General features: G+C 36.2%; 1 protein-coding gene across 2 annotated transcripts in view; it reads left to right on the top strand.

Moving 5' to 3' along the window:
- The window catches only part of LOC150065089 (zinc-regulated GTPase metalloprotein activator 1A-like), a 41,152-nt gene that overhangs the window by 5,796 nt on the left and 10,349 nt on the right, over window positions 1-25,007 (top strand). Inside the window, exons 3-9 of one of the 2 annotated variants that reach the window (XM_090329687.1) lie at window positions 25-121; window positions 1,403-1,494; window positions 5,361-5,420; window positions 6,007-6,044; window positions 12,426-12,472; window positions 14,500-14,586; window positions 17,986-18,030. In XM_090329687.1, coding sequence (XP_090185813.1) covers window positions 25-121; window positions 1,403-1,494; window positions 5,361-5,420; window positions 6,007-6,044; window positions 12,426-12,472; window positions 14,500-14,586; window positions 17,986-18,030 — 466 coding nt within the window. The remainder of the gene's footprint in view (window positions 1-24; window positions 122-1,402; window positions 1,495-5,360; window positions 5,421-6,006; window positions 6,045-12,425; window positions 12,473-14,499; window positions 14,587-17,985; window positions 18,031-25,007) is intronic. The other variant, XM_090329688.1, reaches the window with a different exon arrangement.

The raw sequence follows: 25,007 nt of genomic DNA, 5'->3' as shown, positions 1-25,007 counted from the left end.
AAGACTGCTTGTTAATTTTTCTAGGAAGTGCAGTAGAGAGATCCTTAGCCGTCAGTCAAGGAGGAGAGCTCTATGAAGAATGGCTGGAACTTGGAAATGGTTGCCTCTGCTGCTCAGTCAAGTATGGAACATGTGCTTGTGGTTTTTCTAGTTGTATTTTAGCTTTGTGTTTTCTTGTGTAGTTTATCTCAGTTTATATACTTTGCTTAATTATATTTGCAAGTAGGAGACAGATTTTCTCAAAGTTATTAAACTGTTTTCTATTTACTCTAATGTCTTTTTCTTCCTAGTGAGATTTTTTTTTTAACCAGTCAAGGATTTGAACTCAGGTTCTAGGTGTTATCCTTGAGCTTCTTTTGCTAGCCTTGATAAAAAGAAGCTCAAGGCTAGCAATCTACCACTTGAGCCACAGCTCCACTTTTGGGGTTTTTTTTTTTTTGGCAGAGTTTGGGAGAGGAGAGTCTCACAGACTACTGCCCAAGCTGACTTTGAACCATGATCCTTAGATCCTAAGTCTCCTGAATAGCTAGGATTACAGAATGAGCCACCAGTGCCTGGTGTGAATTTTTTTCTATTGTTTTTGATTTCAGGACTTATTTAATTTGTAATGTCTTATCCATGAAAGTCTTTTCATATGTAAAAAATGTTCTTATCATGTCAGTTTTATTTTTGATTATGGAACCTCTAAAAACAAAAATAAATGGATATCAAAAAAGAGAAGATGCTGGTGACTCACTCCTGTAATTATAGCTACTCAAAAGGCTGAGACTTGAGGATCACAATCGGAAGCCAGCCCGGGCAGAAAAGTTTGTAAGACCCTTATCTCAATAAACTATCCAGAAAAGTTGGAAGTGGTGATGTGGCTCAAGTGCTAGAGCCTTGAGCACAAAGAGGCTCAGGGACAGCACCTAGGCCCTGAGGTTGTTAAGCCCCAGAACTGTCAAAAGAAAAGAAAGAGAAACCCTAGGCTGATTTCATATCCATTATTCTCCAGATTTCAATCTTCTAAGTGCCATGGATTACAGGTATGAAGCCATGAGTATCAGGCTACATACTTCTTTTTATCTGAGGGTACATGCACATGTTTTCTTCTCTTCATTCATAAGTCATGAATGGACTCCTTTTTTTTTTTTTTTTAAGATTTTGAGACAAGGTCTCACCATAACATACCACATAGACCAGGCTTGCCTCAAGCCTGTGATCCTATGCCTTAGTCTCTAAAGTGGTGGAATTATAGGCATGCTACCATCATGCCCCACTTTGATGGCTATTCTTTGAGATGCTTAGCAAGGAGTTGAATTTTCATCTGTCTAAGCACATTTGGTGTGCTGTTGAATGTATTTATTTTTTTTGTAATTTTAAAACATTTGACTAATCAGCTATTAGTATTGGTATTTTCCAGGGACAGTGGCCTTAGAGCTATTGAAAATCTGATGCAGAAGAAGGGAAAATTTGATTACATACTGTTAGAGACCACTGGGCTAGCAGATCCTGGTAAGAAATGACATTATTAATAAGAATATCATTCTTTGGTATTTTTAATGTTTGATCCTTCCTTCTTTCCTTCTGCATGTATGTATGTATGCATACCAGTTCTGGAGCTTGAACTATGGACTGGGCACTGCCTTTGAGCTTTTTGGCTCAAGACTAGCACTACACTACTTGAGCCATATCTCGGCTGTGTGTGTGTGTGTGTGTGTGTGTGTGTGTGTGTGTGTGTGTATGTGTGTGTATGTGTGTATATGATTAATTGCAATCTCATGATCTTCCTCTGATACATACATATATATATTTGTGACAGTATTGTGAATTGGACTCATTCAGCTCTTGGTTAGCTTTCCTTTTCACAGATTATGTTCTCCTACTTCAGCTATGCCTCCAGTAATACGTTTTGTTGGTTATTTGGAGATGGCAACTTACAAGCTTTTCTAGCTAGGATGGCTTTGGTTTTTTTCCCCTTAAATTGTGGTAACTTAGTTCTTTACTTGAAGACATTTTTCTTGTTGGTTACCATGAGTAATTTTTTGTCAAGATTGTGGGTGCCCTGCTTAGGAGACCTGTCCTCTTCGTATTGAGTTTGTTTTCTCTCACCTGTCCTAATGGTTGTTTTGGCCCATCTGTTGAATCTGCATTTGCTGAGATTGTTTTAATTCTTCCTTTTTGCCAGTAGCTCTGCTTCTCCGAGTGTCTATTCATTCTTTACTATTTCAAATGAATGCACCAGTGGAGCAGTAGTGTTATATTGACACCACATGTTTCAGTAGTATACAAACTCTCTTTTTGAGATTGTACTTATTAAGGCCCTATAGCTTTTAAGTTCTTTGTTATAAAGTCCTGAATGTTTTGCTGTTGTTGCCTCTTAGGTTACGTTTCCAGAACCAGTTCTTTTGTTAGCTATGTGTCTTGTTCATTTCATCAGATTTTTTTTTTCTTCTTGCCTTTTATCCTTTATCGCTTCTGTTTTTTTCTCTACTATAATACATGTATGTACAATTGTGCTTGATGTAGTTGGCTCAGAGAAGTTATTTACTTGTGGTATTAATGAAGAACTCTTTTTAATACTCTACCTGTTTTAAGCGTCTATTATTTAATTTTATTTTTATGCCAATTCTGGGGCTTGAACTCAGGGCCTGAGCACTGTTCCTTGAGCCCTCACGTGAAAGCTAGATATTGAGGAAAAAAAAGGAAGCAAAGAAATATTAGGGAACCCAGAGACTCAGATTGGGCAGGCAATATGTCTATTAGGTCTTGCTCTCTGAAAAATATCCAGTAGGATTGTCTTGTGTTTGTGCCAACTCCTGAAGAGTATAAGACTTTGTTCAGGGACATCATCAAACCTCAGACCTCTTGCTTTCTTTTGCTTTCAACCCTAGACTAAATGGCTTCCCTCAAGTGCAGAGATGGTTAGAAACTTTTGAATTATTGTTGTTGTGACTTCTCTTTATTACTTATTCTTTCCTTGTGTCTACTACTTGTCATTTGGGAGGCATTTCTGACAAGTTGTAATATTTTGGGTTTTCCAGGCCCTCCTATGGGCAGGCTTAGGAATGACCATAACACACATAGATTTGTTTCTTATTTTTACTGTCACTCCTCAGAGTTTACAGTAGGAGTTTGCATGTGGTAAGTTTTGTTTGTTTCTTTCATTTTTTGTCTTGGTGTGCTTGAACTCAGGAAGGCCCCGGTGCTAGGATGTAGGCTTTTTACCCAGGCTGACCTCAAACCATGATCTTCCCAATCTCAGATCCCATGTAGCTAAGAGTACAGGTTTGGGCCATTGCTCTTACTATTTTATTAGGTTTTGAAGAAGGGAAATCCTGTAACCTGGCTCAGAGGTAATACATGTCATTTACATTTCTGTTTGTTGGGCATTGAGCTGTCTTGGGCTTTATGGGATGTTTAGCAGCATCCCTAGTTTCTCTACTACATGTAGGTAGTACCCCCGAGGCAACCCAGAATACCTTCAGACACTGCCCAGTGTTTCCAGAGGAGAAAAATCACTCCGTTCCCTTATCCTGAATACTGATTCCTAATACCTTTATACAGATTTTATATAGTTGCTTTTTGTCTAGCCTGCAAGTACTATATCAAAGATAAACAACAGATTTGGAACAAAAGCTTTAACATACTCTTAGAGTTCAGCTTTAACAATAAGCAAATGTTAGTGGTAATAGTTCTAATCTGTTTATCTGAATAGAAATCGATTTTTTTAAGCTTACAAAACTATGTATAATGTTAAATGTCTTACTAAGTGAAAATGTGACATTGTTTGGAGTATGATGCAATAGGTTTACTTTTTTCCCTCTCCTATTAATTAAAACCATGTCTTTAGCTAAGAAAGTGAAGGAAATTTGTATTGGCAATTCAGTTATTTCCTGTTTAGGAGATGGAGACTCCACAGTCTAAGCTAAATAATTGTCATGGTAAAGTAATTTCCTGGAGAAGGACAGGCATTGATTCAGCTCCAGTTACTCACAAATCCTATTTCAGTCAAATTGGAAAACTATTAAGTTTTGGGGGAAAAAATCAATAGGTATCAGGAAACCATTAGATCTCGTGGCCCTTGCTATATCTTGCATGAGTAATCGCTGTAAGCAGCTGACAGGTATTTCAGTGTTGACACAGAGTGATGCTTGGGGGACCATATCTTGTCAGGGTCGTTGAGCAGTTTCACACAGTGGAATGAGTTTACTTCTTATTTCCCTAGTGCTCATGCTTTTGGACAGCACTGTCACTAACTGGGTCTGAGATGCTTTGAAAAAAAAAATCACATACTTTCCTTGCTGTCAGTTTCCTTTCTCTTGTGTGGTGGCATACTAATCAGGCTGTGTGGTTTGATTCTGAAACCAATTCTGTCAAAAACAAGCTTTAATTTATTACTTACAAATAAGTTTTTCCTCAGATCTAAATTTTACTCACAGTACTAAACAAACAGTGAGAAGATCCATTGCTAACTCCAGAGAATTTATATCCTTTTACCTCCTGTTCTTCTATAAAAATCACATGAAGTTCCTTTTTTTTTTTGGACAAAATGATTTTGGAGTTGATTATGTTTTGTTTGTTCTTCCTTAGAAGCAACAATTTATTATTCATTATATGAATAATATAGTCAGGAGTTGAGTATTTAAAAATATGACCCATGCCCAAATTGCTTGCTAATATCAATTGGTAAATGATATGACATCAGTACAAGCTTGCTGTGTGTGGAAAGAGTTGGTCTTTTTTATTTTATTTTTTTTTGGTCAGTTGTGGGATTTGAACTCTGGGGCTGGGCGTTGTTCCTGAGTTCTTCAGCTCAAGGCTACTGCCCTACCTCTTGAGCCACAGCACCACTTCCTTTATATTTTTGAGAGCATAGGAAGAGGGATAGAGAGTATTACCTTTTTGATTGTTGTTCTTAATGTACTATGTGAAGTTATTTCTGTTCTCTTCCCCCCCCCACTTATAAGCTGTATCTGACTTTGTTACCTGGTATATTATATATACACATTTATTTGTTTATTTGAAATAGGGAAGGGAAAGGGAAAAACAAGATGATTGGAAGGAATTTGGGGGGAGGGGAAAGAGAACAAAAACATGAGAAGAGGTATCAAGATTCAAGAAGTAATGCACCCACTATCTCACGAATGTAACTGTAACCCCTCTATACATTACCCCAACAATAAAATACAATTTGAAAAAAGAAAAGAAATGACTGTATTGTGTTTCCAATAAAACTACTGAAAGTAAGTTTAACCGGAGTATATGTTTGTTTACCTAATTCTAATACAGGACACATTAAAACATTAAAAAAAAAACTATGCTTTGCAATTTGAAGAAATTTTATTTGGTGAATTAAATATCATAATGTATACTTCCAGGTGCTGTGGCTTCTATGTTTTGGGTTGATGCTGACTTAGGGAGTGAGATTTATCTTGATGGTAAGTTAATAATTTTCTTTTGCTGTTAGCTAAATTTGTTTTTATGGTTAAGGTCAATTTTTTTAGTTAAGCTGATTGAAATTTTAGATACTTATTATATAATGTAAAATATTTTTATGAGCTATGCTTAGGGAGCCTAGGAATAAGATAATCTAAAATGTCTCAAATTCTTTAGATAATTTAACTGCTAAGAGAATCTTGATTTTTTTAATTATGTGGAAATAAACTAAGAGACTAATTTGTCTTCTATAATTTATCCCATTTCACTTTACATTGTGAAATTTGTTGTATTTTGGATTGTAAGCTTTTAATCACCAAAGGAATCTTTTTTTCTTAGTTCCTAATTTTATTTAAAATATATGCTTTCGGTGCTTATAAGCAATGGAAGGCAGTTAGACCATATTTGAAATGCATTTTCTTATTCCTGTCATTAAATTGAATTGTGTTGGTAAGAGATTAAAAGAAATCTTTGTTTTAGTGAATAGCATTTATAAACTAGAAAACATTAGTTTTTTTTCTCAACTACGGTTGTGCAATATTAATGAAAAAATCTTTAAAGGTGATTAAAATGTTTATTCCTTTATAGGTATCATAACTGTTGTAGATTCAAAATATGGATTAAAAGTAAGTTGAAAGATTATGAGTTGCTAAGTGTTAAGAGCTAGGAAAATAACATTTAATTGTATTATTTTGTCTATCTAAAACTTCTTAGTAAATTTTTTTCAAAATAGTATTTTGAGTAATAAATGCAGTTATTATGTGTTTTTTTCATATATTTTTATTGTAATTAATAGAAGGGTTACATGATATTTGCCAGACAGAAGGTGCATTAAAGTTATTATGTGTTTTAAAGTATCGTTTTGTGTTTTTAAATGATTTCACTTCTATTATTCCCATTTGGTGTTAAGGTATAATGTAAACTTATTATAATATTTCATAACAAGGAAGTGGGATCAGGATAAAGTTTGAATATGTAACTCCAGCATAATTCAACCCCAGTATTGGTAAAAGATACCGATTGGTAGAAGAACTTGAGCTTAGTAAAAACATTAGTTTGTGAATTGCTACCAAACTTAAGCTGGAATTCAGTTGTGAAAAATATTGCTTTATAAATAGAAAAAGGAAGGGAGGGAAATATAGTCATTATATTTAATGTAGATATGTGAAAATGGAACAACATAACTTGAGGGTATGGATGGGATTGGGAAAGAATGAAGGAGAAGGATGGAATGGGTGGTGACATTGATTAAGATACATTGTTGAATCAGACTTGATTAGATGTACCAATAATCTCACTTGTTGGATTGAAACTTTTGTACAACTACTTAAAGATAACAACAACAACAGCAATAATAAATACTGCTTTACTTCATCTTGAGGAAATTAGGATTTATACATAGGGCTAAGAGAAGAATTTCCCATCAAAAGATTTTGCTGAAGTGATTGGCTAACTGCTTAGATTCTCAATTACATTTAGTTGGCTTCAGTTTGTAATATGTCTTTAATATGATCCTTAAAAGCATATTATTGCATAAAATACAACAGTGTCTTTGAACTCCCCAAGAGAAATATTATTACTAAAGGAGTCAGAGAATGACTTGATCCTCTGTCCCACCTATCCCCACAGCAATCTGGACACATGCACAGGAATCGAAATAAGAAATCTTCAGGAGGTTTAATTTAGTATTTAGAAAAGTAGTCACTTGAGGCCTGGGGAGCATGGCCTAGTGGTAGAAGCCCTGGGTTCGATTCCTTGGTACTATATACACAGAAAAAGCCAGAAATGGTACTGTGCCTCAAGAGGTAGAGCACCGGCCTTGAGAAAGCTCAATGACAGTGCTTAGCCTCTGAGTTCAAGGCTAATTTAGCTGTACCTGTTGAAGTTTCTTTTTTCTTTTTTTCCCCCAAATCTTCAATGAAGCCCAGGATACAATCAGTTTCTCAAGTAGCCATCAGCACTCCTTAACCAGCCCTTCAGTCTCGCCTACCATAGAATGCCCTAATCTTAGAAGTTTGAAAGATGATTCCTTTGTTGGACTTTGTATTTATGAATAATGTAATAATTAAATGCTCCAAAATTTGCAAATAGACTAGAAATCAAATATCCCTCAAGTTATATTTCTATACTTTTGCTTTATAAGTCGAATGATTATTTTAAAATCATGTTTTGAGCAAATTATTAATTTAAAAAATCCCCCCCGTACTGCCAAATTCTGCTGGGCACTGGTGGCTCATGCCTATAATCCTAGCTACTCAGGAGGCTGAGATCTGAGGATTCCTTTCTAAGCCAGCTTAAACATGAGAATCTATGAGACTCATATCTCCAATTAACCAGAAAATTGGAAGTGGCACTGTGGCTCAAAGTGGTAGGATGCTAGCCTTGAGCTGAAGATCTCAGGGACAGCATCCAGGCCCTGAGTTCAAGCCCCATGACTGACAAAACAAACAAAAAACCTGCCAAATTCTTCATTTTGAAGGTTTTATTTATTATAGACATGTCTGAATCCATGTCCTCTGGAATTTTATTACCAAATTGGGGAGACTTACAAAATAGCATAGATAACAGCTAGATCATTTCATTTGTTAATAGACATAACATCCTACTCAAAGTCAAACTGTGTTCTAGGAATAACTTTGGATGCATAGTGAAGACATAAATAGAATCTATTATCGGAATGAAAGAGGCTGAAAAAAACACAAGGCATTCTGAATAATGCAAACACGGTATACATTTAACCCCCTGCCACCTTGATAAAACCTCTTAAATTATTAAATCAATAAACCTACACAAAACTGACATACTGTCAGGATAATGGAAACTTTAAATTTTCAAAGTCAAATGCCAGATAAATAACTTTGCCTTTATATAAAGAATTTGCCAACTTGTCCAATTCCTCTGGTTGCAAAGCTTGACCTCAGTAGCTGCTTGGGATTCAGAGAATTCTGAGGCAGTAGAAGTAATGACACTTGGATAATGGGCAGCAATTTAAGGGTGTCATGCTTCACAGAGTCAGCCCATCACAAGTAAAGCTGAGAAATGGTACCCTGTGGCCAGCCAGCAAAATTGAAACTGAAATGGTAATTGATATCATGGGCTATCACTCTAATGGGATTGTCACCCATTGATCTGAAATATTCATTTTTTAATCATGGGCAAAGAATTGGACAAGTGAAAATGACAGCCCTCTATTCTCAAGACTTGACACCCAGGCTACTCACATTGTTCTTTTCAGGTCTACAAATGTGACAGCATTTAATGCAATAGAATCAATGAATGAAGTTACACATAAAAGGTCAAGGGAGCAGTTTCTTTTTGGCTCTTCTGTTATATTGCACAAGCTGTTGAGACAATTCAGTCTGAAAACAGTTTGGCTTGGGAAAGGCCAGAAAAAAAATAGACATTATGTAATTTTGTTTTGTTTTGTTTTGTTTTTTCCCCTGAATGTGTTAGACCTGTGTGAAAGAATCTATATGAAAGAAACTGCTGCTGCTGCTCCTTCTTCTTTAAATGATGTCTGACATCATTGATTCAGATATTTTCCCACTCTGGTCAGTAATACTGTCCTTCCTTAGTCAGTGAGTTATAGTGAAGCAAGTCTTAATTTTACTAATGTTTTTCCGGTCTAGCTCATTTCTTTATTTGGCAGAAGAAGACACCTTATATTCCTTCTGCTTGGCTATAGTAGTGTTATGTCAAAGGATTTCTTGGTTTCTTTCTCTTCAACATTTATTGAGTTAAAGTAAAAAAATTGTGTATATTACAGGTACACATTTGCTCTCCTGAAATATGGGTATGGCGCTGATGAATGTGACTGTTTCATATTCATCAGCTCATAAACAAGCTGTAATTATCTGTGATTATTACGTGTCATATTCTTTATAGACTTGTGTGTGTTAGCAGACTTATATTTGGGGACATTTAATGCTTCCTGACTGTCTGGAATTATTTTTACATTTAATTCTTCTTGACTGTCTAGAAGTAATAAAATGTTAGTCAACTCTATTTAGCTTTGAAGGGAGATATCTAATCTTTTAGAGAAGTAACTTGATTCAAAACATGGTGAGTTACTAAGATGGAAATTTAAATATATATAGCTGATGCCTCTCTGTCATAATTTTTATGCTTTCTAAATTCACAGCCAATTATGTAAGATCAGCAATATTATGTTTTGCAAAATATTCCAGAGTAGTTTATTTTAAAAATTTGTTGTACTAAGATTTGAACTTGAAGGCTCAAACTCTTCGTTCGCTTTTTTTTTTTTTTGCCCAAAAGCTGGCACTTTATCACTTGAGCCAGAGTTCCACTTCTGGCTTTTTGGTGGCTAATTGGAGACAAAAATCTCATAGACTTTTTTTTGCCTGGGCTGCCTTCAAACCACAGTCCTCAGATCTCAGCCTCTTGAGCAGCTGGAATTATAGCTGAGTACACAGCTTTTTTTTTCAGTTTTAAAATTATCTGCAATGTTATAGATCATCCAGAGGCAAAGCAAAAGTCTACATCATTGTTTAGTAGGTTTACTGCTCAATGGAAAGGGTTTATTACATAGCATTTTCCATATACCAACGTCTCTGTATCTGTGTTAGCAAATAAGAGGAGGGGCGTGTTAACTACAGTTAAAGAACTGTATGGGCCTTTGTACCACATATTTTTCTAGGGTCTAATAGTCATTCTCATTTGCTTGATACTCACAGTATCATTCTTTAGAGCCAGAGTCTGAAATAATAGGATTTCTTAGTCTCAGGCCAGGAATGATTATGAAAAAGTTAATATTGAACTTGGTGGTCTTTTGGCATAAAATGATATTTGATACAGAATTTTCTAAGTTCTATGACTTCTGTAACTGAAGAGTAGATCTGCAGTTGAATTTATACGTTTGTTCCCAAGGTAAAAGTGAATGTGTCACTTCCAGGGTTTTAGTTTGATTTTGTCTCCCCCCTGCCCCCTTAGCATTTGGTAAACTTTTAGAAGGAAATTGAAGTTTCCTTTCATAGTCTGTTTTCACTAAAATCACTACTTTAAATTGTTGCCAACTTCTAACATGTTCTCAAGTACTTTTGTACTTTCACACAAGTATTTTTATGATCAACACCGTTTCCTTCTTTTCTTAGTGATAGTCTAGAGCTTGTGAACTCAAGGCCTTGTACTTACTAGGTAAGCTCTCTGCCACTTAAGCCATGCCGCCAGCTCTTTATGCTGTTTTTTTTAGTTAGGATCTTGCTTTTTGCCCAGGCCTGTCAGGGGTCATGATCCTTTTTGTATATGACTCAGCTTACTTCTTGAGATATACTCAAACTAACTTCTTGCTTGAGCTAGTCTTGAATCCCAGTCCTGATCTCAACCTTCCAAGTGGCAGGATTATAGTGAGCCACCATGCCAGTTGTATGTCTTCAATAAAAACAGTAAAATAACAGCCCTGGAATGATACCTAAACATGGCATTCTGTGAGGATGAGGGCCTTAATATTTATTTTCTTTATAAAATAAGTAGTTATTTCCTATAATTGACATAATGGAACACTCTGGTTTGAGGCCAGCTCAAGCAAAAATATTTTTCACTCTTTCACAAACAATTGCTGGATGCTGTGGTACACACCTATCATTCTAGCTTTGTGGGACATAAATAGGCAGATTGAATTCTAGACATCAAGAAGTGAGATCCAATGTCAGGATGAAGCTGAAGGCATAGCCAGTAGAGCACCTGCCTAGCAAGGACAAGACCTTGAGCTCAATCACTAGTATGGTGAAACTAAACTAGACAAACAAAAGGCCCACTCTGTGGCTCTTGAAATTAATGGCAAAATATTTTAAGGAAGATAGCCTGACTCTGGAGAGATCATTAAAATAAACAGTTACATTGGGATGCTAGATTATGCAGCTGTGGGGTTAGATCCATGTTCTTCCCACCGTTTCTCTTTCAAGGGAAACTGAAGGGCCTGGTATTAAGTTCTTCCTGTGTATGATTTTGGAGTAGAGAGTGAGGAAAGTTTGGTAGGTACAGGGATGTACATTAGATTTCAAGAAAATAAAATTCAGTGGTTATATTCTTTTATATAAGTAATATTTAGGACAAAAACAGCTTTATAAACAAACTTATAAAAAGGAAAGTACTTCACTTTACTACTTTTAAAATTTTGTGGTACTTTTTAAATGGTGGGGAGGGTATCTTTTTAAGTAAAAGAAAAGGGCAGGCATATACATTTTTGCTTTCTTTCCTCACTGCCCCAGACTCTCCATAGAAAATGTACAGATGAGGAATAAAACGCTTTCAGGCACAAAAAGAGAAGTACTGCATGACTGTATGTCACATGGCCAGGGTGGAAGGGGAGAGTTGGGTAATGGGTACAAAGTCATAGCCAGAAAGAAGGAATAAGTTCCCATGTTCTGTTATACAGAAGGATTGTTATATCCAACAAGATCCTATCCTAGAATTCAAAGTCACAGGAAAAGAGGATTTTGAATATTGTCATAAAATCTGATAATTGTGTCAGATGATGAATATTCTGTATCCTGAGTTGTCAGTACCCATGTATGTATTGGAATATCACACTGCACCTGTGAAGATGGGCACCCTCTACCTGTCAGTTAAGAAAAACAAGGCTGGGCACCAGTGTCTCATGCCTGTAATACTAGCTGCTCAGGAGGCTGAGATGTGAGGATTGGGTTTGAAGCCAGCCTGGGCAGAAAAGTCCCCATGAGACTTATTTCCGTGTAACTAAGCACTCAAAACCCAGCAAGTGGCTCAAATGGTAGAGCATTAGTCTTGAGCACAAAGAGGCTCAGGGATAGCACCCATGCCCTGAGTTCAGGTCTCACAACCTACCAAAAAAAAAAAAAAAAGAAAGAAAGAAAAAATAAACTACAGGAAAGGTCTTTAGTAGTACCACTGGGAAACTGGGATGGTCTCATTAGGTGCACAGAAGCTGTCTCTTAGTAAAATCCTTCCTGTTGACATTGGATTTTCTACTATCATGGAGTAATTGTTTTCAAATTTTCTTTTTTGTTTAGCATTTAACAGAAGAAAAACCCGATGGCCTTATCAATGAAGCTTCTAGGTATTCATATTTAAAGTTTATATTGATTTCTACTCATTATAAATAAAACAACTCATTAGTATGAAAACAAAACTAAAAAGTATAAACATAATTAAGGAAAATGTATTTTTCCCATAAATTACAGCTAACTGATTTCATAGCTAACATTTTATTTAAAACCATTTATATTATAAAGTGGATTCTGGGCATAAAAGTTCTTTTGAGTTTTGAGGAATTTGAGAAATAGTAACATTGAAAATGATTATGTTCTCAGATACTATCTTTGGAATTGAAGATTAGTATAAAAATAAGGTGTACCCATTTACTGCCCTGGCTGCAGTAAATGAGTTATTCAGGATAGGTTAAAAATATGCAAATGCTTTTGACACTTACACCATTTTTAACTTAAATACTTTTCTATTCCTATCTGATTTGCCTTTGGATAATTGTTTAAGTTAGTTTGCTTATATTTAGCAGATTCTTGCTGTGGGACACACTGGATTCATGGTCAATGGTAGCCTCTAAATATGCCCGTGGGTTGAACAGTGAGGCTCCCATCCTTGGGGTTGGTGTGCGTGGTCCAGGTGGAAGCAAGAAAGCTTGTAAGCAGTTGATTCCTGATCATTTGGTGATACCATACTATGCTTTATAATTCTCCCATTATGACACAAACTAGGATGAACTAAAATATTGACGTAATTCTTTCCTTAGGGAAACCATGTAGGAAATATACATAAGCTAAATAGAAAATAGCCAAATGTTTGTAAAAGTCAAATGGAGAGTAAAAATACAAGTCCGTAAGTTTAAAGATTGTGACTACTGGAAGTGGAAGTATGGCTCAAATGGTATAGTACATCTTTGAGTAAAAAAGCTAAGTAAAAGTGCAAGCCCCCAGTACTGGCACACACACATAAAGATTGCAATTGTTTATATATAGAGATATGAACATTCTGTCTTTTTTCATATGAAGTTTATCTAAACAGGATTATGATATACAATCCACTGAAATATGCTTTTTCAGTGAATTAAAATTAAATTAGTTTTGAGAATTTGGTTGTGATCCTTGATGGATCTTTGATAGGGTAGATTAAGAACAAATAGTCATGTGATTTGCCATGTGATTTTTCCATGCTCTTGGTGGCTTCTACCTGTAATCACAGCTATTCAAGAGTTGGAGATGTCAAGGGACAAGGTTTGAAATCAGTGTGGAGAGAGAACCTTTCCACTTAACTACCAAAATACTAGACTGTAAGTGTAGCTAAAGTGGTAGAGTACTAGCCTTGAGTAAGAAAGTCAAGCAAATGTGAGAGACCTTAGAATTCAAGCTCAGATATTAGCACAAAAACAAAACCCAAAACAACCATCAGAAAGAGTTTCCTGATGAACTGAGGAGAAATGAAAGATCCCTTAGCTCTTCACTAATCCTATAAGTAGAAAACATAATCATGATCATAATAATCTATTTTGTTCTATAACATACTGTCAGCTTAGAACTTATGTTTTATAGAGACTAAAATGTATATTTATGGTGGTGAAGAAGATGGTATTTGTTTGTATAAGATCCTGATATATCTTCTGAAGTAGTTTTCTGTTAACCAAAATTGTTTAGTCACTCTGTTCTCTGCATTTATTTGAAATTATGGTAAATACTGCAAGAAACATTATCTTCATTCTCATATCTAAATTGCATGCTTTTCCTTATGAAGAAAATAGCAAGTTGAAAATTTTTCTTTGGGTTATAAACCTTTTGAGACTTAGCTTCATTAAAGCTTCAGCATAGTAAAATCTGAATTTATTTAGTGATGAATGCAGTTCATCGATTATCTGAAGAATAAGTTGAGTATGGTCAGTACTATAGGACCCTAAACATTTCTTTTTGTTGTTGTTGTTCTTTATTTTTTTATTGTAATTAATAGAAGAGTTACAGTTATATTCCCCAGATAGAAGGTACAAGGACACTAAGCATTTCTTAACTGATATATTAATGTGAATAAGTTGTTATTTCTTAACATTTTCTTTTGACAGCTATTCTCTTTTTGCTGTTTTAGGCAAGTTGCTTTGGCAGATATGATTCTCATCAATAAAACAGATTTGATCTCAGAAGAGGAGTTAAACAAATTACGAACAACTATTAGGTACACTAGATAGCAGATGTTTGTTGTATGTTTCAAAACACCTAAAAGAAAGAATTTTGAGTATTTTCAACATAAGGAAGTGACAAATGTTTGAGAAAATACATGTGTTTAACCTAAGTGTTACATAATGTATATATGTATTGAAAACATCACTTGGCTACCCCATTAGTGTGTATAATTTATGTGAATCAGTTAAAATGAAATTAACTTGAATTATTTTTAAAATGAAGAACAAACATTAACTACTAGAAAATTCTAAGAGTTAAGTATGTACGTGTCCACAGATTTAGTATACAAGATATTATTTCTGGGGCTGGGAGTTTAGCCTAGTGGAAGAGTGCTTGCCTAGCATGCATGAAGACCTGGGTTCAATTCCTCGGTACCATATACATAGAAAAAAGCCAAAAATGGTGCTGTGGCTCAAGTGGTAGAGCTCTAGCCTTGAAAAAGCCCAAGGAGGGCCGGGAGTTTGGCCTAGTGGTTAAAGTGCTTGCCTAGCATGCATGAAGACCCGGGTTCGATTCCTCGGTACCACATACATAGAAAAAAGCCAGAAGTGGTGCTGAGGCTCAAGTGGTAGAGCTCTAGCCTTGAGAAAGTCCAAGAACAGTGCTCAGGCCCTGAGCTCAAGCCCAGGACTGGCAAAAAAAAAAAAAAAAAAGAAAAAGCCCAAGGACAGTGCCCAGGTCCTGAGGTCAAGGCCCAGGACTGGCCAAAAAAAACAAACAAACAAAAAAAAAATATATATATATCTATATATATATATATATATATATATCCCTGAATTGCTTTGTAGAAACCTAAGGGTCAAGTTTGACCTACCTCAGTGACTATTTTGGGATTATATATATTGTTGACTAGTTTTCTATTAGGTCATGTAATATATATTATAAATATATAAATATATAATCTATATTATAGAAAAATATATAGCTATTATAGAAATGTATTATATCTATAGTATATAGTTCTATATATCATATATCTCTATATAAATATGTATCTATATAGCTATACTATATAGTTTATAGTGCATAGAAATATGTAATATTTGCCCATTGCTTGCAGAATTTAATTCAGAATTCATGCATAGTCCTCTGACTTCATTCTTTTCTTTTCCTGTCTTCTCTCCCTTTCCTAGCATTCAAGCTCCCTCTCCTCCAACTTTACCCAAGACTATGAATTTCCTTTCCTATGAATGTATAAATGTCTTGCCCGGTCCCAGGTTTTTCTCATGTTGCCAGTTTCTGATTCCCAATTTCTTTCTCTCCCATCTCTTCAAAACAGCTTTAGAGAGATTATATTTTCTGTGTCCTTCCAGCCCCTTAATAAAGTATTTCCAATTCAGGTAGTGTCTTCCCTGATAGGCAACTGTGCTTTGTCTTCCGGCGAACTATAATGCCTTCAGGGCCCATGGGCAAGGCTGGTGGATGTAAGACAATATGAATAGTAGTCAACTACAGGTGGTGAGCCAACAGTCATTTTGCTGACTGTTCTGGAGGCTCCATTCCTTATGGATCCAGGGATGGACATTTCAAGTGAGGTTAGGATTCAAGGACTTTGCTTACAAAGAGACGCTTTGGTACGTTTTACTGTTGGGTATATCTTTGGGTATCTTTGTGCACAGTGGCTCCGCATCACCATGTTAGTACTTATAGCTGCTGTTGATAGCAGATTTTTGACTCTGTTGTACTAGTTCACATAGTATAAATTATAAACTGAATCCATGAATGTGTGATTCATTAAGCAATCGCCATAATTAATGATTGCAAGAGAAATTGGTAGCTTTTCTCTATGTTTGGTTTTATTTTAATAGTAATATTCTTAAACTTAACTATAAAAATGTCTCATGTTGGGGGAAAACCAAGACGGGGGGGGTGGAGAGGAGGGTAATGGGGACCAAGACATGTGAAGGGGTATCAATATATGTGAATTAATGCACCTTCTATCTGGCAAATATCATGTAACCCTTTTATTAATTACAATAAAGAAAAGAAAAAAAATGTCTCATGTAAAGAGCAGGGGATGTTTGGATAGTATTTGAGAACATGCACCGCGGGATCGGCTAGAGCTCTAATCCTCGGTCCGTTTCTCAGTGTTCTTAAGGATTTAACCTGTAAAACAGGAAAAATACCTGTCACATACATTTGCCTGAGGTAATACTGACATAGTGCTGGTAAAGCTGAGTTCTACATGACATCAAAGGCTTTTGTACCTGTTACTGTCATGTAGAAGTTGTTTTTTTTCTTCTTCTTTGGAATATGTTCTAATTTGTAAAGTACTTGAAAGTGAGAGACTTACCTCAGAATACTGTGAAAACAAGCTTGAACGAGTAGTACATATCTTAGGCAGGTAACTGTAAAGACAATGGAAGTGATGCTGTACAGTCAGGTAGATGAGGTGTTCATTGTGTTGTAGGTACTTTTTGGTGCCATATAGAGAACCATTTTTCTCAATTATAGTTACATAGTCCTTTTCACCATGTGCCTAGGGAGAAGTTAGTTACCACTAAAAATTGCACCATTGCTCATTTAATTATGAGAATTAATTACTAGATACATCAATCTTTTCTTTCATTTCAGTTCCCTCCCCACTTTCTACTTTTTCTTCCTTCCCCTTCCTTCGTTCTTTAGTCCCTTGCTCCCCCTCTCGTCCCTTTCCCCCTCTTTCTCTCTCTCTCTCTTTCCCTTTTCTCTCCTTCCTTCCCTACCTCCTTTCTTTCTTCTTTTTTCTTTTGGTGGTACTGGGAATGCAACCCAGGAAATTAAAGTGCATGTATACTAAACAAATACTGTACACCCACTGAGCCATGTTCCTTTGAAATCATCTTTCCTAGAGTGAAGGGTTTTTTAAAAAATGTTTTCCTAATGATTTTTCTTAATGTTTTCTTAATTTTTAACAATTTATAATATGTGGGATTTTATTGTGACATTTTTATTTATGCACACTGTGCACTTTAAACAAATTCATTCCCCTCCCTGCTCCCACCTTTGGTGGGTTTCGTTATTCTCTTTTCATGTGTGTATGTGAGTGTATATGCATGCTTATGCCTAAAGTGCAGGTTCTTTTTTTCTTTTTCACAGTAAAAGGAAAGCAGCTTTATTAGGAAGATTTAAAAAATATAAAAGTGAAGAGTCTTTTTATGTGTTTGTTACTCCTAGTCTATAACTGTGCAGTACATTTTAACATAGTGTATTTTCTTAATGCATGAGTGGGATATACCAGATTAATAATTTCATGAAAATAATTATAGGAAAGTTCAAGTTTTGTTTTTGCATTTTTAGTTTTTTCTAGTTCCAGCTATATTTGTTTTCTTCTGTTTTAGAAATAGCATGATTTATATATTTTTAATAAAGTGAGCATTTAGCTTTGACCTGCTTTTACTCATTTTTTTTTCAGATCCATAAATGGACTTGGAAATATCTTAGAAACCCAAAGATCAAGGTACATTTAAAAAGTCTGCTTTGGTAGCACAAGTACTATAAACAAAGCTATTACTAATAGTAGCAGTTTGTAACTTTAGATCATACGCATTTGCATAAATATACTTAGTTATAATTTAAGACAGGTATGGTTACATTTTAAAGTATGAAGTTCTTTTGAATGAATTTTTAATTTGTTTTGTCGGTTGTGGGCTTGAACTCAGCCTGGTTGGTGTCCTTGAGTTCATTTGCCCTCTACCATCTTGAGCCACAGCTGCTCCTCTGGTTTTTGAGTGGTTAATTGGAGATAAGAGTCTCATGGGGACTTTTCTGCCTGGTCTGGCTTCAAACAAGCATCCTTGATCTCAGCCTGTTAGCTAGGATTATAGGCAGGAGCCATAGACACCCAGCTTTGGATGCTCTTTATGGGTTATTTTGGTACATTTAGTTTATGTCTTTGTTTTTTATAACTAAGACTACAGACCTATAGTAACACTGTGCAACAAAGCTTTTGCTTATTAAGGAACAATGACTAGATTTGCAGTCAGATGTGGTAGTGTGTGTGTATATGTGTATGTATGTATGTGTGTGTGTATGTATACATGTAATCCCAGTATGTTGGAGTCTGAGGCAGTGAGTTGTAGGCCATCAGGGGCACATGATGAGAACATGTCTCTAAAAAACAAAATAAACGTTCTTTCAATCTCTGAAGAATAATTCTGGAAAACTGTATAAAAGAATTGTAACGTAATTTGAGGTACTTAAAGGGTTTTTTAATACTTAAAAACAAATCTTATTTCATACTTGTAAAAAACTATGTTGGAAAAAATCCATGGGGTCTTTACCTTTAAATTTCTTTATCTTTAAATTCTTGATATATTCCTTTATTAAATTTTGATTTAAAGTGTTTCAAAGTCTTTTTCTTTTTGTTGTTGCTGTGGTTCTGTTTGTACAGATGCACGTCATTTTACAAAACAGACATGCTCTTAAAATATTTTTGTAAATTGAACTGTTTTCCACCAAGTTGTGTCATGATTCAGAAAACTTTTTTGGATTAAGATATTTTATGAAGGTTATATGTTTGGTGAGAAAGGGCTCAGTACCTGATCCATGCCACAGGGTGCATCCAGCAGCTCTTTGGCTTAGTGCTGGTAGCCTTGTGCCACACAGTTTAGGGTTGAGAGGGTCCTTGGAAGTGCAGCCCGGACCTGCTGAGAGACCTGTCTGCTGTGGCAGAGATTAGAGGTGCTGACAGACAACCAGAAGTGTTGGGTGGTGAGGCAGCAGCTGCTTATAAGCATGAGAGCAGCTGGGGAGCTCATGTGGAATGCATTCTCAGGAGCCACTCTTCTGCTGACAATGGGGGAAAAATGCCCATAGCATGAATCCTCTGAAGGCACTGAAGGGCCTGTAGGCCTGATGTTAGCACATGCTTTGCTGGAATTTCCAGGGCCATTATATCAATTTCAGATTATCTAACATGCCAAGACATTCCTTAGCATGTCTTCTTCCTGTTGCACTATACCTTACTTACTGCCTTAGTTTTAATTTCTTTACAAAATAACAGAAACAACTGCATACTGCTTAAATGAGCTTTCAAGAAATCCTATTCATAAATAACTATGGTTTTATTGAAAGAGCATTTCTTTAGCTTATATTTGCAATCATATTAAATCAAGTGCATTTTGTCTGATTTCATTTTGAAAGTACCTGAGTCCTAGAGAGGTTTGTTTCATCTTGATTACTTTCACATTTTTATTGCTTTTTCTAATCTTCCTTCTAGCCTGGGTTTTATCCTTTTCCTTTTTCCCTTTCCTCTTTCTCCTTTTCCCTTTCTCATTTCCTTTCCTGCTTTAGACAGATACTCTACCATATGAGCCACTTTCCTTAGCTTGTTTTGCTCTAGTTATTTGTGGGGATAGGGTCTTGGGTTTTTAACCTAGGACAGGCCTTTGAATGTAATCCTCTTACACAGAGCCTCCCAAATATCTGGGATTATAGTTATGGGTGACTGTACTTGGTTTACATGTTGATAGAATCTCATTAATTTTTGCCCAGAGTTTGCCTTGAATCATGATCCTCCTGATTTCTGCCTCCTGACTAGGTATGATTACAGACCTGAGCCATTGTGCCTAGTGCTATTTTTGCTATTTCTAACATGCGTTCTAGTTAGAATAGTAAATGTGCAGTGATTGTTTCTTCAAAAGGATGTATTAACAAGAGAAGGAAGTCTTCTTTCTTCTATTTCTTCAATATCTGATATTTGCCAGAACCTTAGAAAATTTAATCGCCTTCTGAAATTGTCTTCTCTGCAGGGAGGACTAAAACTGGCTTGCAGTATTTATCTGTAAAGATCATGCTTTCATAGAACAATTTACTATTGAGTCATGAATCTTAAAGATTCCTCAAGATTTCTTATGGCATGGCAATTTGAGCTTCTTAGTATAGAAGGTAGAGGTTTACTTTTTAATAAATTATTTGAAATCACTTTGGAAATTTATTTTTACATTTAGCATTTTGCAGTTGACGGCTGCATTAAGCACGTGTAGAAAAGGGCTTTCCATGTGTATTTAGGATTAAGGAAAAAGAACATTGATTAACATTGTTTAGAATTGATTTGGAGGCAAAGCAACTTAAACTAAAGCCTATGTGGTCACATATAATCTCTGCTTCTAAGGGACTACATCGACTTTAGAAGTAGGAGTGGAAGGTTGGAAGATAGAGCATTCTTAACTTTTTTCTTCAACTTTTTGGACTTTTAAAACTTTATTGATATAATTGAACTGAACAAAGCAAAGTAAAAGCCAGTTGGTTGATAATAAATTAACCAGTTCAAACCACAAAACATTCCACTGACTCCTAAGCATTTCATGCCAGATTAAGGATTTAAGTTATGGTTAAGACCAAAGTTGCCTTTGAGATTAGTCATTTGTTGAAAACAGAAGCAAACAGGCAAAAGGCAACATATTAGATATCACTAATATATCACAGCAGGAATATCAAGGTGGACAGGGTCCTGTAAGGTTAGGAAAGTAGAAAAGAATGGCTCTTCCAAGCTTCCTAATGAAACACATGGAATATTTTGACTGGGAAAGTGATTATCGGCCTGAGTCCTAAAGAATAAATGAGAATTTTGCACAGGACTTCCTTTGTCAGATTTTATATTCCAGGAATCTGTAAACATTTTAGAATTACTAGGACACTTGGCATTGTGTGTGTGTGTGTGTATGTGTGTGTACGTGTGTGTATGCACACACACATGTGCACATATGCCAGTCCTGAAGCTTGAATTCAGGGTCTGGGCACTGTCCTTGAGCTTTTATTACTCAAGGCTAGTGGTCTACCCTTTGAGCCACAGCTCCTCTTGCAGCTATTTGGTGGTTAGTTGGAAATAAAAGTCTCAGAGCCTTTCCTGCCCTGACTGCCTTCGAGCCATGATCCTCAGATCTCAGCCTCCTGAGTAGGTAGGATTGCAGGCATGAACCACCAGTGCCCACTGACAACATGATGTTTTATAGTAGAGAGAAAAGATACGTGGCTGAAGACTTTACCCTAAAAGATCTTGATAGTTATAACATGTTCCTTTATTTTCTCCTGGAGGCAGCAAGGAATTAGTGAAGGCTTTAAAAGCATTATGACTTTCTTGAGACTGACTTGATGTTGAGATTATTCTCTGATCCAGGAATTACAGGGAGGAGAAGCAACTTGTTGGGTTGGTGGTAGAAGTAGACTTGAAAATGGTAACTAGGTCACTTTTGTAAACAGTTCTGAGTTAAGTTTAAGGTACTACTGATTATTTCAAAACTGAGGGGTGTTTTTTTTTTGTTTGTTGTTTTGCTAGTTCTGGGGCTTGAGCTCAGGGCCTGGGCACTGTCCTTGGGCTTTCCCAAGGCTAGCACTCTACCACTGGAGCCAGAGCACCACTTCCAGCTTTTCTGTGTATGTGGTACTAAGGAATTAAACCCAAGGCTTTGTGCATGCTAGGCAGGAAAGAACTGAGGTCTTAGAAAACTATAGCTCATAAATCTGGGATTGGCTGACATACTCTGTTGAGAGATTCATTGAATTTTGAAAGATGTAAATTTTCCATTTATATCATCCATTTACACTATTGCTAGAATAACAGCTGAACTTGGTACTTCTAAAAAAATAGGAAGAAAAATGAACATTTGAAGTTTTTTCTTTTTTTAAATTTCCTACTTAGTTTAAAAATGATTACTATAACCTTTTTACTTTTCTTTTTTTTTTTTTTTTTTTTTTTTTTGGTCAGTCCTGGGCTTGAGCTCAGGGCCTGAGCACTGTCCTTGGACTTTCTCAAGGTTAGAGCTCTACCACTTGAGCCTCAGCACCACTTCCGGCTTTTTTCTATGTATGTGGTACCAAGGAATCAAACCCGGGCCTTCGTACATGCTAGGCAAGCACTTTAACCACTAGGCCCAACTCCCGGCCCCACTTTTCTTAATGTTTTAGAAAACATTTGGTATTTTTATCTCTAAAGGAGAAAATTAAACGTATTCCACACCATAGAAATTAGTTTTCTAATCATGGCTCAAGTGAATGAAGCATTTTTTTTTTTTCATGGAAAAAGTTCATCAGAACTTTTATCTGGAAGGTTAGACTTTGTCCTCTTATTTGCTCCATGGAAAATTTAGGGAGAGACTTCAATATTTTATTCTTTGCAGAGTGAAATATATCAAAATAGTTGGTCTAATAATAGACCGATAATCTGTTGGACTAATAGATCTGCTGTTGATCCTGTCATTTTTAGAAATGTCAGTATAATCTGGATTTATAATGCAGAATTAGCTCTCAGTGACTTGCACTTTCTCAGACACTGTCATAGTAAAACTGTGTAATATTTAGGTCATTTATTAAAACCGATTCAGATATTTGCAAAATTTACATGTACAAACTCAAGAGAGCTGTTTTTCTAAGGAAAAGATGATAAAGGTGGGGAAAAACTCCATTGTTTTTTGACCTGTCAGCATAAATATTTACTCAACTGTGAAGGTGCAACAGAAAGTCTCTTAGTGAAAGTTGATATCCAAAAATTTCTTCATGGAACATTTACTTACTTGCCCTATCATTTTCCTAATTCAGCACATTGAAAATGTCCAAGTGTTGATGTAGTCTATTAATTAGAACTTTGGAGCATTCATCTTTAAAAAAAAAAAATGGGAATTTCCCCACCTTTGCCAAGCTTAGTTCTTCTAATGGAATGGTGTTGCAGACAGTGTGACAGTGGGGCTGTTACATTGTTCCACACATCCGCAGCTGGTCAGTACTAATTCGAAGGAGGTGGTTTGGTTGGTTTGGCAGTAAGTAAATTTTTACCCTGACAAGTGAACTTCTGTTTTCTTTGCAAAAGAATAGATGGAGTGTTTTGAAAGCTGCTGGAGTCTGATTTTTATCTTTTTGTCATTTTCCTTCATTTTAGCATTATGAAATCTGTGCTCTGCTATTTTATAGGCTTTATATTAATACTGTCAGTCCTTGAGCTTGAACTCAGGATCTGTGCATTGTCCCTGAGACTCTTTGTAGGTAGGATTACAGACATGAGCCACCAGCGCCCAGTTCTCAGTATTTTTATACTATCTTTTATCAGGAGAGGAGAAGTATAAGAAATAAAAAATTCCAGGGGCCGAGAGTTTGGCCTAGTGGTAGAGTGCTTGCCTAGCATACACGAAGACTCGAGTTGGAGTCCTTGGTTCCACATACATAGAAAAGGCCAGAAGTGGTGCTGTGGTTCAAGTGGTAGAGCTCTAGCCTTGAGAAAGCCCAAGGACAGTGCTCAGGGACTAAGTTCAAGCCCCAGGACTGGCAAAAAAAAATCTCCAAAGGTATTTGAAATGTACCTATATACTATGACCATTTGTCATTTGTTTGGTTTCATAGCAGTAAACTTTGTTTCTAAATAATAAGCTATTTCGAAAAGCCAGTGAATTTAAAAATATTTTGAAATTGTAAGAATATAAAGTTCAAACTATCTCAGGATTGAAGAAATCCTCAGGGAGGGGGTGCTATTAAAGAAAGAACCAAATAATTTTCTGCTTAATTTTAACCATTCTGCACTTTCATGAATTTTACATAGAAAAAATTTTAATAATAGCCTTTTTATTTCTTGCTGTCAATTTATGCATTTCCCCAAGTAATATACTGATTAAATATTTGGGGGGGGGTTAGGGAAGAACTGGGATTTGAGCTTACGGACTGAGGCTTGCAAGGCAGATGTTTTACTGCTAAATGGCCCCCTCCAGTGTCCCTTGGTTTCTTTGTTGTTGTTGCTGTTGCTGTGCTGATTATTTTTTGAGATAGGCTCTTGCTTCTTACCCAGGTACACACTTGGACCACTATCTGCCTATTTTAGGCTTCCCATCTTAGGTAGGACGAACGAGGACTATGACCTGCCCAGCTAATTTCCTTGAATATAGAATCTCTTAGACTTTTCTACCCTGGCTAGCCTGGAGCTACTATTTTCCTAATCTCAGCCTAACACATAGGTTAGGGTAGCCTACTATTAGTTAAGATGGGAGTCTCTTGAACTTTCTCTGCCTGGGTTGGCTTCAAATCACAATCCTTATATTCTCACTTCCCATCTAGCTAGGATTACAGTCATGATCTATCAGTGCCCAACTCCAGTTAATCATTTAAGTTTACATGTTGCTTTTTTTTATTTTGGTCAGTCATGGGGCTTGAACTCCGGGCCTGGGTGCTGGCCTTGAACTCTTCAGCACAAGGCTCCCACCCTACCTCTGGGCCTGGGCGTTGTCCCTGAGCTCTTCAACTCAAGGTTACTGCCCTACCCCTTGAGCCACAGCCCCACTTCTGGTTTTCTAGTGGTTAATTGGAGATAAGAGTCTCATGGTCTTTTGTGCCCTGGCTAGCTTTGAACCGTGGTCCACAGATCTCAGCCTCCTGAGTAGCTAGGATTACAGGATGAGCCACCTTGTGCCTGGCTTCCGTGTTTTTGTTTTTTTAATACAAGTTTTAAAGTATTTT

Source organism: Megascapheus bottae, chromosome 3, assembly GCF_031878675.1.
Source record: "Megascapheus bottae isolate mThoBot1 chromosome 3, mThoBot2.hap1, whole genome shotgun sequence".
Taxonomy (NCBI): domain Eukaryota; kingdom Metazoa; phylum Chordata; class Mammalia; order Rodentia; family Geomyidae; genus Megascapheus; species Megascapheus bottae.
The sequence above is the reverse complement of the archived record's forward strand: the minus strand, read 5'-3'. Positions and strand labels throughout refer to the sequence as shown.